Source organism: Hippocampus guttulatus, chromosome 4, assembly GCF_054856545.1.
Source record: "Hippocampus guttulatus isolate MCC_2025c chromosome 4, RoL_Hgut_1.0, whole genome shotgun sequence".
Lineage (NCBI taxonomy): Eukaryota > Metazoa > Chordata > Actinopteri > Syngnathiformes > Syngnathidae > Hippocampus > Hippocampus guttulatus.
The window spans coordinates 18,995,015-19,011,380 of NC_141264.1; the positions used below are offsets into that span (position 1 = coordinate 18,995,015).

At 42.9% G+C, this 16,366-nt stretch overlaps 1 protein-coding gene and 1 long non-coding RNA gene across 3 annotated transcripts; one reads left to right on the top strand and one right to left on the bottom strand.

Annotated features, from left to right (window-relative positions):
• Positions 1 to 883: 883 nt before the first annotated feature.
• Positions 884 to 16,189, top strand: stra6 (signaling receptor and transporter of retinol STRA6). Of its 2 annotated transcripts, XM_086109153.1 has the most exons (17): positions 884 to 1,288; positions 2,352 to 2,418; positions 3,364 to 3,446; positions 4,665 to 4,798; positions 5,740 to 5,906; positions 6,887 to 7,012; positions 8,238 to 8,308; positions 9,434 to 9,513; positions 9,592 to 9,653; positions 9,792 to 9,954; positions 10,140 to 10,215; positions 10,449 to 10,582; positions 11,105 to 11,222; positions 11,414 to 11,515; positions 12,057 to 12,220; positions 13,479 to 13,616; positions 15,347 to 16,189. In XM_086109153.1, the coding sequence occupies exons 1-17, from the start codon at positions 1,218 to 1,220 to the stop codon at positions 15,586 to 15,588; spliced, it is 1,998 nt and encodes a 665-aa protein (XP_085965279.1). In that variant the 5' UTR covers positions 884 to 1,217; the 3' UTR covers positions 15,589 to 16,189. The 2 variants fall into 2 exon arrangements, with proteins under 2 accessions (XP_085965279.1, XP_085965280.1); XM_086109154.1 differs by lacking the exon at positions 2,352 to 2,418 and having other exon boundaries at positions 885 to 1,288.
• Positions 4,584 to 11,278, bottom strand: LOC147206389 (uncharacterized). Its single transcript, XR_015100702.1, has 3 exons — positions 11,048 to 11,278; positions 5,208 to 5,304; positions 4,584 to 4,867 (listed from the first exon to the last, which is right to left on the bottom strand). It is a non-coding gene; the product is annotated as an uncharacterized LOC147206389 (long non-coding RNA).
• Positions 16,190 to 16,366: the final 177 nt, after the last annotated feature.

Below are 16,366 nucleotides of genomic sequence, written 5' to 3' on the forward strand. Positions count from 1 at the left end.
TTCCTAACTCTATGTCACAAAAGACATATTTCAAACCTAAAATGCAAGTCGTGCTTACACACAGTGGTCTGAGCATCTGACAGTTCCTTTCCAAGAAGAACATTGCCATGCTGGAGCAGCCTCCCCGCTTACATGACTTGGCTCCGTGTAATTTTTCCTTCTCTCTGGCCCTCAAGGTGATCATCAAATTTAGTTTTACTCTCTTCCTGAAGGAAATAAGATCAACGTCTTATATTGGATCTCATTCAATTGCTCACCTCATGTTGAGTGTTTTCTATATTTAGGTATGAAGGTATCACTGTAATTTCTTGCTATGGTCAATGTGTGCCTTCCTGTGTTTTTACACAATCATAAAATAGTAGCATGTCCAGAAAATATCAAATATCACTGTTGAAAAGTGGCACGACCCCATTTCCTTGGGTTTATTACTGGTTTGAACGATGCCTTTTCTGACTATTTGAAAGCTCCTGTTGTTTTAAAACAACATACTGGCACATTTTAGCTCATTTTAATGTAGACTAAATATGGACTATCTCCACTGACTAAAGAATCTAAATAATAATTTATCTGTTGAAGGTAAAGTGCCAAGTTCAACGAGCTTGTTCTTGATCCTTATCAAGGTGCGCAACTCTTTTATCAACACAAGGTTGGGCCTTGTCTTAAAAAGTCGCCGCATTATCGTGACGGAAGGCCACATAACGTGCTTCATCGCTTCCATCCCCTCACACAGTCCCCAGCTGTCGATTCATAACAGAGCACACCTGACTGCAGCAACACGTCCAACAACACAATCTCACAAGTAGATGTAATCCTGGTAAGCAGCAGGTGGCCTTCTAGATTGGCTGCCCATTTCTTCACTTATTCCCTCCTTTCACACACACACTTTTGCCTCCCCCCCCAACCCTTCCACCCCTCACTCTTTCCCCAGTCTTCCAGTGTAGTGGTAACCTTCGACTGAAACAGGGCCTTTACTGGGGAACAAGGCACGCCTCAGCCCGGAGCTGTGACAGTAAACCTCTGTGCCACAACAGGACTGCAACAGTACCAGGATACCTGAGCTGACCCAACGCTAGGTAACCAGGACGCTTCCGGGGGAAAAAAACCTGCGACTTGGCACGGGTTTGCTTCTCACTATCGCAGCAGTGTGCCACTTTGAAATTGTGGTGAGAAGTTCCCCCAGCACAAACTTTGGAAGTGTTTGAAAAAGCGACGGCACAATGGATAAGGATGCTCTGATGGACTACGAGTACCCAGACTTTGACCCTGTGCCCAAGAAGATTAACATAGAGTGAGTAAAATGACTTCCATTTGTTGGTGATGTTGTTCATATTGTATTTTAAGTATAAAAAGTGGACAGTATGTGAACAAGCGGTTGGAGATACAGCGCTTGCTGAAATATTAGTTGTCTTTTGGCATTCTTAGTATCAGCGTGAGGCTTCCCTCCCGTTGATAGGCTGCATCGTTTTCATAAGAATTAAGAACACCGAACAAAGGCTAGCAGAAAATGTTTTTTGTCGGCCTTTGGCTCCAATAAAGTGATAGTTTTTTTTTCAAGCAAAGCCAATCTGACTACCCATAATGCCTTTGGCTGTTTGTGTAGGACTGTCAGTTTTAGCTTTCCATCCAGACACTTGCACAAATGATATTTAAGAAACTAAATATTACTATTGAATGCACTTCTCAGATCAACACTGAGACAGGACAGAGACAAGTGGCATTTGTCGAATAATCCTGTATTTAAACTGTCATGCTCAATTACAAACTGTCTTGAGTTGCGGTCCTTCTCGCTTTCATGTACCTTTGTAGTGGTTTTAGCAGTTTTGCAATGTGTAAACAGTCACTTATCCTCCCCGCAGACTGTGACTGTAGTTGTGAATTTTGACATTGCTTTAAATTTACATGCGGTTTGATGTGATGCCAGCGTCTGCTCTTTCAGTGAGGGCCAAAGTCCCGATTTGGCTCAATGTTTGCACAGGTGAGGGTTTTTTGTCAGCTCTTTCCATCCTGGGTGTTGCCATCCAGCTGCATGTTTGCAACGTGTACCCCACACGTGAACTGCTCGGAATATTGAAGTGGTAATAACTTCCTCATGACCGGGCATTGTTGCTCTTGTAGCGAATAGTAACGTGAACATAGGCATCAGTTGTTTCCTGCATCACGCTGATAACAATCCGGTTAAAATGCAAATCTCTGCTATGGGATTTCAGCTGCCACAAAAGGTCCTGATGGTGACGTGTGAAAGGTTTAGTGAGGTGCAGGCCCGCTCACTTACTCAAGGCCTTGTGTTGAAACACACGCTGATCGTTTTTCTTGTGTGTGTGTGTGTGTGTTTTTTCCTTTTTTTTTTTTAGAATAATTCCTCCATGTGACCCCACTGCAGATGACAGGCTATACCACATATGCATCAGTGCAGTATCAGTGAGTCTCTTTCATTTGACACATCTTGAGAACTGTTACTGAAGCATTGAAAGCATGCTGGGATTTAGCAATAGGAAGATTTTGGTACAGTATGTTAATACAATCAAACTTAAAAATATATATGCTTTTAGTTCTGTGGCGGTACAAGGTGTGTCAGAAACGTTTCATGATTGGTGTTATGAACGGCTTTCCCTTTAATGTGGGCCAAACGATGAGCCGCCACAAAAAGATCCTACGCCGTTTGCTTTGTTCAGTGCGTGAAGAGGTGGCAGTTGTGGAGGGACAACTTTTCTTATTAATTTCATGAGCATCCGACAGTTCCTGGCTGAAAAGAACATCATGTAAGCAAAACCTCCCTTCTTCACAAGCTTAAGGGTGTTATGAAGAGCAAACGTTTTGAAGTTGTGGAGGACATCAAAATGACAGTGATGAAATTGTGGCGGAACCGAAAGAATCCATACAAGGGTGCATAAAGTTGTCAGAAAAGGCTGAGAAAGTCTGATACTCTCCAGGGGGATTAATTTGGAGGGTTCGACCCGTTGTTGGTTGTACAAATTAGAATGTATATTTTTTTCTGTCTGAAATATTTTTTCTGACACACCTCGTATGTGGCCAACCCAACAGCAAGGACTGACATTCAATCACAAGAACTCAATCCTGTCTCACTTGCAAGCAGCATTCTTTCTTTCGCCTTGTGCTTCCTAAATGTGCTCCAGGTCATGAAAGGTCACTGAAGTCTCACCGGTCAATGATCTTGACAAATTATGTTTCATTCAGGCCGCCTCCATGGGGGGGGCACTAATGAGCCCCATGTAGATCCACTCCACTTTTTTTTTTTTTTCGCATGTGTCTAAAGCATCTTGAAGCCTGAACCTGACTCAAGTTAATGCTACTCTGGCCACACTGCTCTGTTTGTAACACAAACTAATGTATCTCCTCTTCCAGCTTGTCGTCATGGTGATCCTTGCAGTTTTAGCAAGACGCACAAAATTGGGCAGCCAACAGAAAGGACTCGCAGGTTTACTCAGGTGAGGCTCTGGTAAACTTCAGGTAACCACTACAGTGAAATGAACATTTGACATGCTACAAACCAAAAGTATACAAAGTGATACTGTTTACAGCATTCATTCAAATGAACAATGTGTGTTAAAAGCCGCTAATGACTTATTACCTTTATTACCGATTTGTCTTACTGTTTATTGTGCATGTTAAATTGCTCCATGTACAGCACTTTGTATGCAGCGATGGCTGTTTGAAAGTGCTCTATAAATACTGTTGACTTGACTTGACTTGACTTGACTTAGTCTTTAATGTTGATAGACCAGCCAGGGCACCTCATATTGTGTTGTTGCTGATGTTACAGTGCCTTGCTAAAATGTTACAACAGATCACTTTATTAAATTAATTTTTATTTGTGTAGCAGTTTTCATACCTTAAAAATGCAACCTGCAAAATGCAATGCAATGTGCTCTCTGGACTTTTAACTGTCAGCACATGGTTTGCCGAGGTTTGGAGTAATCCTAGATTTGAGATACTCCTTTTCAGAAGACCAGAGAGCAGGGCATTGCAATAGTCCCTATGTGGCATAAGATGGTGGCATGCACCAGCACCTCTGTGTTAGTTTGAGACAGAAAAAGGTGGACTCTGGTAGTTAAGAATGGTATCAACTGGCCCTGCGTCATCAGGAGGCATGGTGATGTACAGCTGTATGTCATCTGCATAACTGTGGAAGCTAATGCCATGCCTCCTGTTTCCCTACCAGAAGGGAATAATTTACGGATTAAAACGAATTGGACCTAATACTGACCCTTGGGGCACCCCGGAGGCACAGATGCTACCATGTTAAGTTAAAGACAGCTGTTCAAATTGGAAAATGGGTTTCCATCAACAGCATTGTGTTCTGGTTATGAGAGATATTGTTTTTTTTTTTTTAATTTAATGGAAAAAATATATTTTAAAGGAAAACACAACATTAATGACGAGACTTTAAAGTCCTGCAGACAAAAGTGAATTCCCCCCAAAAAAGTTTCACTACACATTGTGACAGGAAGTCACTCAGAAACTTGAATTTAAAACATGGTACGTGATTTGCATCGGCAGCAATATGGCTTACGTATCTTGTAATTCATCAACTGTCAACAAAAACACTGATGAGGACCTTTTTGATGTCTGCTCAATAATCATCTCGGCTGCATGCGATGCCGCTAACACGTGGGCTCTAAATACCTGCCACTTGGTTTCCGCAGTCCGGTCAACTTCCTGGACCATACCCAGCACAAGGGCCTGGCAGTGGCTGTGTTTGGAGTGCTCTTGTGCAAACTCTGCGGCATGGTCATATCACCAAACCCTTTGCCCTTCACGACAGAGACTGAGAACAAACGTGAGGTCATTTTTGTGCTTCTTCCGCCAACAGCAGTTGCCCTCCTTTGTTTTTAGACGCACTGTCAACCTGAATGAGATAAGCGAGACATTGTTATGTCCGGTGAGAGACACATGGTCGCTCTGTTACATAATTTGATTGTTTTTCTTCCATGGCTCTGTTTTGTTTTCGACTTAAGAACTGGATAATAAGCTGTTTAATTTCTGAAATGAAATGATGTAAGAATTCGCAGAATGTTGTCAATCCGCAATACTTTGCACAATCCCATAACAAGACACGGTTGAATTAGCAGAGTTGGTTTAGCACGGGGCGGCACGGTAGCCAACTGGCTGGGATGTCCGCCTTATAGTGCAGAGGAGCGCCGTTTGATTGAACTTTCTGACAATAATTCCAAAATGTATGTACATACCTCTGGTCACCACCAAAAGAACGCCACACCTACACTGAAGCATCGTGGTGGCAAGCTGGCCGCATCATGCTCTGGGGTTGCTTTTCTTCAGCTGGAACTGGCAAGGCGGAAGGAATTCTGAACAGTTAGAATCAGTAGTCGCAAAATCTTCAGGTTTCTGAATTTAAGAAAACTTGGCAGGAAAAGCCGATGAGAACAGATCAATTTTATTTAGGTTTAATCTGGGGCACTTAAAATGAGGTGTGTGCTGACACCTATTTAACATCTTTGTCTCATTTTTGACATCCCAAAACGCTCGCATTTAAATAGAAGCATGTTTTTAGAGCCACTGTACAGAAAGACTGCAAACTACCATCACGATAATACTTGGTCCATTTAAATTCATACTTATCAGACAACGTTAAATCAAAACTGTTGATCATTACCGTTGTACGAATGGTTGATAAATCACAATTATTTGATTGTGCCGGTGCCTCTTATGAAGTGACATTTGAGTGTCTATGTTGCACACTTTGTTTGTTGCGCCCCGCAGAGAACTGGATGATTCTGGGAACCTTCTTCTACCCCGCACTTTACTACCCTCTCCTGGCATGTGGCACCCTGCATAATAAAGTCGGCTATGTACTCGGAAGCCTCTTGTCATGGACGCACTTTGGTGTCTTGGTTTGGCAGAAAATTGAATGCCCGAAAACACCGCAGGTATGAACAGATCTTCATCGGCACAGCACAGCACAGCGAATACTCGTTCATTTATTCTGTATGTACTAGGTAGGGATAAATGTATTTGCTCTTTTATGACCAAACAATGTTTTATGTCTGTCACATACATAAGAGACGGGATTTAAAAAGATGATTATCAGCCTTTCAAAGTGGATTTGTGTCTCCACCTGATAGAAGCTTTAATCTTTGCCTCGACTGACAGATTTAGTACCCTGTTCGCCTCATTTTCTCCTCCTGTGCATTGAATGGTTCGGATTCAAAGCAATTAGTTCCCCTGTCTGGTGGTCTTAATCACAAAGCTTCGTAACACTCAGTGTGTCTCAGTGCCTTCCAGGCTATATTATACATTTTGTAATGGATGTCTTTTTGATAAAGTTGCTGAGATGATGTGCTGCTGAAAAACCAAAAATAAATGTCTTTTTTTTTTCGAATTAATAAAATTGGAACAGAGTAGGGTTAGTGGTGTGGTGATTTGAAATGGATGTACAGTATTGTTTAAGTTATTGTAATGAGGGGCTTGGTTACAAGGAAACGCTTACAATATGTCTCTTATTTATTACAAATCATATTTTTAAATTTTGGTAGAGATTTTCACAAGCATCATGCAAGTTGACATTCTTGATTTGCTTCCGCGGGCCAGAAGAAAATGACGTGGTGGGCCAGATCTGGCCCCCAGACCTTTAGTTTGACACCGGTGTTCTGGAATACGGTTTTTAAATGATTTTCTCAGCCCCCTTTGTATCGGTCAAGCCCCTCTCTAGCCCCAGGGGAGAAAAATAATTCTCAAAATCAAGTTTACCTCATTTCAATACGTATTTAACCAACAACAAATTCCACACAACCAACTCAATGATCAGATAATAATTTATGACGCCCATCCCTAGTGGAAAGGACATTTTCTGCCTCTTTTTGGGTCATATCACCTATTGTATGGGTGACCAAAACATTTTTTTTTTCAGATACATAAATACTACTTGCTGTTCTCTAGCCTGCCCCAGATAGCTTGCTTGGCCTTCCTTAGTTTCCAGTATCCACTTCTCCTTTTCAAAGGCTTGAAAGGCGCTGAAAAGAACAATGCCTCTGAGGTAAGTCACGTTTCCCCATTTTGACACCTGGGATGTTAAGTCTACTTTTACTGCATATAACCATCAGACAACCCTCGTGCCATGTTCATATAAACCTGCACTGTTTAGAAAAGCTTTGCCGAGACGCATTGTACATTTTTTTTTCTGAACGTACACTATACGAGACATTAGCCCTTTCAGTCCGTAGCATGCTCTTTCTTGAGTCATGCAATGTGCCAACAGCCTAGTCAGTGTAAGTAGATTTGATGTAATTGGTTTATGTTATGTTCTTGATCAGATTAGGGAAGGGTTGCCATGTGTTTTTTTCACCGACGAAACACAATGGCATGTTTATTTTATGCTAATCTTGACATGGGTGTGACAAAACTGGAGTGAGGCGATTGTCCCCGCGCTCCACATCCACCATTAAAGATATCCCTAAGTCATGCCATACGCAATACCTTATGTAAAAGAAATGCATGATCGCAGTTGAGCACAATCTTGTCACTTTAACCCTTTCAGGGACGGCGGTTACTAGAGTGGACAGCTTAACATGTTATCGGGTTACAGGGTGCATGAAAGGGTTAATTGGTGTTTTAATCTTTCACAAAATGTTAATTTATCAGTTAACTATGGAAAAAAAAAAGTTCATGTTGTTAATATTTTTTGTGTCCAGCCAACAAAAAGTGGAGCGATCTAACTGACTGAAAACAAGCTTTGAGACCAGATTTATCGACTCACTTGGACAGACCAACTGTCTGAATCCGGGGGAGCCTTGTGACATGTGTATCACATTCTAATCAATGACATTATCTTCAACAATTGGATTTTTTTTTTGGAGCTAATCACCCCTTTCATGCACCCGGTAACCTGATAATAATAATAATAATAATAATAGATTTTATTTATAAGCGCCTTTCAAGACACCCAAGGACACTTTACAATAACAAAAAACACAAAACTGATGACACGATAACATGAAAAGCTGTCCACTGTAGTAACCGTTGTCCCTGAAAGGGTTAAATTAGCAATTGAATATGATGCGTTGAACAGCATATGATAGAAATACAAGGTATAATTTAAACTTACTTGGTTTGGTATTTCAATCAAGCATGCAAACCTTTTTTTGGACAATGATATGCTATTGTGGGTCACCAGCTCCTTGAACTTGAAGTTTTTCAAATTGACTCCTCAATGTGATTAAGGTTGAACTTGTGTTATTTCCTTCCTCGCACGTCATTCATAGGATCTGAACAGCAGCTACTACAATGACTATGTGAAGAAGCTGCTCAAGAGGAAGAAGCACATCAAAATCAGGTTACTGTACCCTCTATGTCCTATATGTGTTGCTCATATCAAAAACAAACAAACGTGTGCACACAGGATCCGACTGTATGAGAATGGCTTGATTAATGCGCAGTTATCAAGCAAAACAAAAAATAAGAACTCGGTACAGATTCTAGGCATGGTATCAACAGGAAACAGGTTGCCTGCTTTTTTTTTCTTGCTGAATTGTCATTCTCAGTCAGATCTTCTATATCCTCCTTTGGGGATAAATGACTGGCAAAGATGTTATAAAGTCAGAGTAGAAAGGGAAACTATGTGCACACTCTTATTTACCAGTTATTTGGTCATTCATTCAGTTTTAGAAAAATTTCACATCTTACCGTATTTTCTGCATTATAAGGCGCTTTGGAATGTAAGGCGCACCTCCAATTAAAACTGTTTTCATATCTAAGGTGCACTTCATTATAAGGCGCATAAAATAGAAGCTACAATAGTGGCTGCGTTTGCATTATGCATCCACTAGATGGAGCTACGCTAAACGGAATACATTCATTCATTCATTTTCTGAGCCGCTTATCATGACAAGGGTCACGGGGGGGGGGGGTGCTGGAGCCGATCCCAGCTGTCTTCGGGCAGTAGGCGGGGGACACTCTGAACCGGTTGCCAGCCAATCGCAGGGCACACAGAGATGAACAACCTTCCGCGCTCACACGCACACCTCGGGACAATTTTGAGTGTTCAATCAGCCTGCCATGCGTGTTTTGGGAATGTGGGAGGAAACCGGAGTACCCGGAAAAAAACCACACAGGCCCAGGGAGAACATGCAAACTCCATGCAGGGAGGCCAGAGCTGAAATTGAACCCGGTGCATCTGCACTGTGAGGTCGACGAGCTCACCACTGTACCACCGGGCTGCCTAAAGACAATACAATACAATACAATACAGCTTTCGCAACCACTGCAGCTGTAACAAAGCACTTTACTGAACATTTAAAATACTACGTCCAAGAACTCAGAATATTGATCCATATAGAAAGCGCATCGGATGATAAGGCGCACTGCACTGTCGGCTTTTGAGAAAATGGAATGCCTTTCGGTTCGCCTTATAGTACGGAAAATACGGTAATTTTGTCATTGTGTTCACCTTTCACTGTAGAATATCAAGCTCAGAGACACCCAAGCTGCCTCACAGAATAATGGACGCTGTAAAATCGTACATTTATACGCCAGAGGAAGGTGAAGTGTCCCTTTGGTTTTTGTTGTTAATGTCGGTCCTCCTGATTGCAGCATTGACTGTTTTACCTTTCTAAACAGCTTTTAGGTTCCCTTTAAAGTTGGCCATATCTGGTGTGGTGTCGTTCATCACACTTTATCAGGTAACTCGTGGATACCGTGATGTTGTATTGTTATTTTCATGTCAGTGGTAGTGACAAGAGTGATTTCCCTTCCCACCGTTTCCGTTAATGTGCACCTAGCAGCGTAACATTGATTCAAACAAATGTTTCCTATTTCAGGTGGGCCTGCTGCTAATCGTGGCCGTGGTGCCGACGCTCCAAATCGCCCGCATGGGAGTCGATGAAGACATTGCCAACGTTTTAGCCGGTTTCAGGATCATGCTCTCTCCTGATAAACAAGAAGTGGTCCGAATCGTAATCTATTACATTTGGTGCGTCGAGGGTGAGTGAGACCACCAGGCGTGAAAATCAATTCATGAACCAACATTTTCTCCAGATGAATATGACAGCACGACTGGCAGCTTCTAAGCAGAATGACATGTTTCAGACTGGCACATCCCTTTCATACAAAACCAACAATATGCAAGAGGCGCACAATACTAATGCAGCATTTTGTTTTTCTGGCAGTATGCTACATCTCAGCGATTACCCTGTCAACGCTCGTCAACTTGACAATGTTCATGAGGTCCATGGTCCTCCATCGGTAAGAAGAGACACTGTGGAATCCTCTCCTACCCTTCTTTGCCTCGATTTTGCACATTGTGATTCTGTCATTATAATACAAAAGCACGCGCGGGTATTATGCGAACATAATGGACTCGTAACCGAACGTTTATTCTGCATGAACTGCTGCAAGATATGAAAAGGGCTATTAAAATGAATGAAATGTTCTGCCATTACAGTCAATTGTTCTCCTCGTATGCGTTTATTCTGCAGGTCCAACCTGAAGGGGCTGTACAGGGGAGATATCTATAATGTTTATAACTGCCAGAGAAGTATTCGGGCTTCCCGGCCAGCTCTGGTCTGCTGGATGGGATACACCAGCTTTACGGCGGCTCACATCTGCATCGGTATGGTTGAAAGATGAAATCAAATCTACATTCGAATATGCGGCCCGGTGATCGGGTGGTTAGCGGGTCGACCTCACAGTGCAGAGGTGCAGTGTTCGATTCCAGCTTCGACCTTCCTGTGTGGAGTTTGCATGTTCTCCTCGTGCCTGCGTGGGTTTTCTCCGGGTACTTTCCTCCCACATTCCAAAAACAGGGACTTGCTGGCTGAACACTCTAATTGTCCCTAGGTGTGAGTGTGAACACGGATGGTTGTTCGTCTCTGTGTGCCTTGCGATTGGTTGGCAACCGATTCAGGGTTTTTTTTTCGAACACCCTGTACAACAATAAACGTTCAAAATACAGAAAAAAGCTCTGTATTGGATCTCGTTTAGTTGTGTCGGTGTTTGTAGTGCGTCTGTTGTCTCATTTTATTTTATTTATGGTAGTTGAATACGTTTTCTAGCAATTGGCATACTCAGAACTTACGGAGGACTCGGATTGTGGTCGGATGCACTCATGCTGCCATCTCTCTTCCCACTGTAGGCATGATTGTACAAACCATGGTGTTCTTCCTCTGTCTTCTCATTGCTGTCTTCCTCATTATCATGCCAATCCTACACGGACAGAACTTGTTCCTGTTTCAGCTCCTGTGGAGCATGTGGTGAGACCAAACATTGTAACTCACAATCTAATCAAGAATGAAATTCAAGAAAGTGACGGCGGAAGGTTAAAAAAAAAAAAAGGCATTCGGTCTGCGTGAAGCCGCCTGTGCTTGACATGCAAATATAATGTGAAGTGTGTCTCTTAATGGACGTTACGGGAAGTGTTTGATTGTTGACTTTGTCCCTCTAGGCCTTTCTGGCTGATGATTCTCCTGGCTGTGCTGATTCAGCATATCACTTCCAGGTTTTGTTTTATCAAAAGGGTGGCTGGCACGCGAGACCTTGACAACAGGTAATGCGGAGTTTTGATGAAAACAAATGCAGGAAAACCAAAGTCCTGATATAAAGTCACTTTGTTCAACACTTCCTATGTGGACTGAGGCTATTGAAGATTTTGAGGGTTGATGATTCTACCGATGTTATAATTAATCAGGAACAGTGGTCACTACAGTGGACAGCCTATCATGTTATCAGGTTGCAGGTTATCATTATTGGTGCGTGAAACGGTTAACGACGAATGACACTACTTTCTGAGAAGATACTGAACACATTAGCGATTTCCCACAGTAATGATGAAACCGATAAATATCAATTGGCCGCATTTTATTCGAAATATCTGCCGGTGTTGACATTACGAAATGATCGTTTCTACAATATCCCTGGAGAGTCACAGTGTCTCAAAACTGGTGAGCTATTTTTGGGAATAGGCCCGCGGGCGATTCATGTAGTCCTCCCTGGAGCCCACGGGCACCGTGTTGGTGACCCCTGCTTTAGACTCTTGTTTCCGGTGCTCCTTTCCTTGTATCGAATCTCAGTCGCCTTTTCTCGAATAGGGGCAACCTCTTCCTGCTGACCTACCTGCTGTTTCCAGTCAATGTTCTCATCGGGGTGCTGCTCGCAGTCTGGCGTATGATCATCACAGCCTTGTTCAACATTGTTCACATGGGACGCATGGATATCAGCCTTCTGAACAGAAATGTGGAGGCATTTGATCCAGGTAAGCCTCTTTGCATCCCGGACAGAAATGTGCCAACCACCTGCATTAAAAAAAAAAAAACAACAACAACAATTAAATACAGTCATACCTCGGTTTTCGACCGTAATCCTTTCCAGAAGGCTGTTCGAAAACCGATTTGTTCGAAAAACGCTCTTTTTTTTTTTAAACAAAAATCTTTATTGAACACGTCTGCTCACGATGGAACGCTACCCGAGGAAGCGTCACTTCCTCGCGTAAGGAAGGCGAGAGGAGTCAAATGGTGCATTCAAGTGCGCTCAGTTTGGTCGAGAATGTCACGTTGCAAGGTGGTGGTGGACCCCAAAAAGCAGGCAGGAAGGAGGAGCAGGGTGAACTTGAAGAAGTGGATTGATAAAACACAGAGAAAACGAAATCCAAAAACAATCATAGTCCAAAGTAGCAAACAAAAATAGCAACTGAATCTAAAACAGAACCCTGACCATAACATGACCGAAACAAACCTGACAGCAGCAAAGGAACAGCAATCAAACGAACATGACAGTAGCAAAGAGCAAACAATGACCCGACAATGAGTGGTCGGGCTGGGAGTCCTTTTAAAGCACTAATTACCTAATGACCAACAGGTGTGCAGCTGCAGGGGGAGCGCTACAGTGCCACCTGTTGGTCCCAAACCGAATCATGACAGAGAACTGATTTTCGGTCCTAATCCAAGGCATAAAACACTCGAAATTTTTCATCGAAAACCGATCTGGTGGAGTACAGAGACGTTCGAAAACCGAGGTTTGACTGTACATTATGCACTACGTAAAAAAAAATGATGTACTGCTTAACAAGTTGAGAGTAAACTGCTGTGAAGTGGGAATTTCTCCATTGTGAGACTATAAAGGTTTTCTTATCTTATTATCTTATCTTAAGCCACATATAGGAATTCCAAACAGACAAAGTTTGTGCGTGTAGGTCACGATTCATGGAGCACTTCTGCTTTTGTCCATTTCAATGGAAATGTCGAAAAAGGAAGCCATGTTCTCTTGAGCAACCGTTTGCATTGCAGTGCCATAGGGACTCTAATTGCGCTTGGTTCTCTGAAATGGCGGCGGATTTAAGACATTTGTTGTCAGCAAAAGCAGGTGCTAAAAAAGGAGGGGGGTGGGCGGGGGAGAATGATTGTATGGTCATTATGTGTGATTGCCTCAAAGCTAACATGGAGGGCTGCGATGCATGTTTAGTGATTCCCCCCACCCAACCCCCCGCCCGCCCCGCCTCCCGTGTGTGTCTGCAGCCTACCGCTGTTACGCTCATTATCTGAAGATTGAGGTGAGCCAGTCCCACCCTGTGATGAAGGCTTTCTGCGGGATGCTGCTGCTGTCTGCAAGCCAGAAGAACGACGTCGTGCAGAGGTCACGGGACGCCGAAGAGGGTGTGTAGCGCCTTGAGAAAACCAAAAGCATAGCATACATAACTGAGCTCATGTAGAATGGGTTTTTTTAGGGAAAGCATCCTCTTTTTTTTGAATCATTTTGTGTAATTAACGCACCTTGTAACCTGATAACATGATAAACTGTCCACTGTAGTAACCGCTGTCCCTGAAAGGCTTCATGGATGACTTGTGGACTTTTGTATCTGACCTAAACCTTCACATCAAATTACTGTGACTTGTTGACTTTTGAAAGGCTCCCAGAATTATTCAAAGTGAGCTAACAGGACAGATTTGTTTTAATAGGAGTATCCAGTTTTGCAACGAATCCCCCTCGGATTCGTCCGGGGACGCGTTCAGCAGCAGGTCTCCGAAACATAATCCCATCAGGACAGTGTCTCGCACGCGCCGCAGAAATGAAAGCCGAGCTGATTTAATATGTGAGGAGCAAATTGAGTCACGCGTGGAATAATTCACAGTCCTGCGGCTTATGGTCTCAATAAAAATTTGTCATCAAGTATTCAGCGGTTCCATTGGTGTGCCCGCTATGGCAAAACATGATTAGCAGTTCTCATGTGTTATTTAAAGAATAGAAAGAACGACTTTGAGGCCTGATTGTGGATCGGGGAGGAGAATGAATCACTGATAAATGAGGGGGTCACCCAATAAAGTGAGCCGTAAATGGAAAACTACATCAGGGCTCTTTAGATGTTCAAAAAAAAAAAAGTCCCTGCTTGCTTAATGAATTATGTTATAACAACAATCATGTGTTCTATTACAGAGATGGATTCTTTTGGAAGCGATTACGCAGATGAACTGCGCTAATTGCCTAGTTACTATTCATGCCGTCGAGGGACTGACACTTTCAGTGTGTTAATGGTGACGCCCGTGTGTGCGCATGTGCGTGTGCGTGTGTGTGTGTGTGTGCGCGCGCGTGTGCGTGTGCGTGTGTGTGTGTGCGTGTGTGTGCACGTGTTCCCATCATGCCAAGAGGATTATAATGATTGCTTTCTATTATTATTGCTCCCATACATACAGTATGTGGTCCTCTGAGGCCTTCAAATGTTATTGTTTGTTCTATACTGTAGAAGAGAAGAGCCGCACTTACCGCTGACCGCCATATTAGGTACACCTGCAAAGAGATCTAATACAGAAGCTGGATATTAAAGGGGAGGGGGCAGTTCAGTTTTATCAAGGCTGTTTTGATAAACTCAAAGAACAAAATATGCACCTTGGTTGTAATGAATGAGTTATGACTTTACTGAGCCAAATGATTATATTCGGTTTTCACATTGAATTTAAGGGAAGTGCCATTTGTTTGGATTCAGCATTTCTATCTTGTTTTGTGTTGCACGTGAAGTGCCCAGTGAATGTTTACAGTAATCCCAGCACATTCCCCAGTCAAAAACGTCACTTAGCCGTGGCTTCCCGGCACATTTATATCCTTGTTCTACAACACCAAGGATGCCAAAGCCTCGGTTTAACAGGAAAGGAGTATTTGGCATGAACAAAATACTGTAAATTGAAGTGATGCATCTCGAGTGTTGAAAACAGTTTAGCCTGAGTTGCTAACAGAATGACTCTTGTGTTTCTGCCGTGCTGACAGCAAGTCATCAGAAAGCTATTTGTTTTTAAGGTGATGTAAAATATCTTTTATATTGAAGTGTTTTGGGCTCATACAATATTTTGGGGCTGATACAATATTGATGGAACGCTCTTGTATGTCTGTTCAGGTATCCAGCTGGTCCAGCAGGAGAAAAAGCATCTGAAAGTGCCCAGTGCCGAGCGAGCCCGGGGCCACTGGCAGCTCCTCTACACGCTGGTCAACAACCCGTCCGTGGTGGGCACCAGGAAGCACTTCCAGCAGCGCGTGGCCACCGAGAGCTTTGTCAACGGGAGCCTGAAGGGCGGCAGCAAGAAGGAGGCCGAGGCGCCCGCCTGCAACCGAACAATGGGGGCCTGTCTGAATAAATGATACAGTCCTATTGTGGGGGGTTTTTCTGCTCCTTGTCTAGATGCGCAGGTAGAGATCAGTGCCTCTTGTCCTCCCATTCTCTGCTTTGTTCTGTGCATCATGTTGTCCCACGGTGGGTAACGTGAGGGGGCCTCACAGTCTCCAGTTATAGGGGAGGAGCTGCTGTAGGCAGCTCACCACCATGATGAGCAACCCTCCACGCATTTACTTCAATACCACTTATTTGCCTCTCCTCAAAAGATAAGGCCAATCAGTATGTTGTCACTTCAGATCACGCAAATGACCCAAAGTCAACACGTGAATGTGCAAAGCACCATTTCAAGAGGGTATTTATTCCAGAACCTGACTATTTATACATTTACAGAATCCTGTTTCTTAGACTGGGTTGTCAGTTGCGCACTTATTTCTTATTGCATATCAATTTTTGTGTGATTACAAATAACGCGGAGTTGGGAATGAGCCAAAAAAATGAAACATTTGTAGTGCAGCCTGTTGTTGCAGTCACCTCTCTGTTCGACTTGAGATCATTTTTGCATTTATTTGCCAAATGTCGAATTTGAAGGGAAAATCCTCACTATTAAAATAAAACAAAGAAGGAAAATGTGTGTGTCGTCTATGTCAATAGGAAGGGAACGTTCATCCACATAGCAGATACACACATTTAATTTCACATTTAGCAGCCATTAAAAATAATTACCAAAAAAAACACTGCACCATTAAAATGCAATTTCTTCACCGTATTTACAAGTAATTGACACATTTGTCGTTATTTGTCTGC

What these genes read in the sequence shown, in the direction of transcription:
- stra6 (XM_086109153.1), top strand. Translation starts at nt 1,218, where the DNA reads ATGGATAAGGATGCTCTGATGGACTACGAGTACCCAGACTTTGACCCT. An exon ending in GGACTCGCAGGTTTACTCAG is followed by an intron (nt 3,447 to 4,664) that starts GTGAGGCTCTGG and finishes TGGTTTCCGCAG; the next exon opens with TCCGGTCAACTTCCTGGACC. An exon ending in AAGAAGCACATCAAAATCAG is followed by an intron (nt 8,309 to 9,433) that starts GTTACTGTACCC and finishes CTTTCACTGTAG; the next exon opens with AATATCAAGCTCAGAGACAC.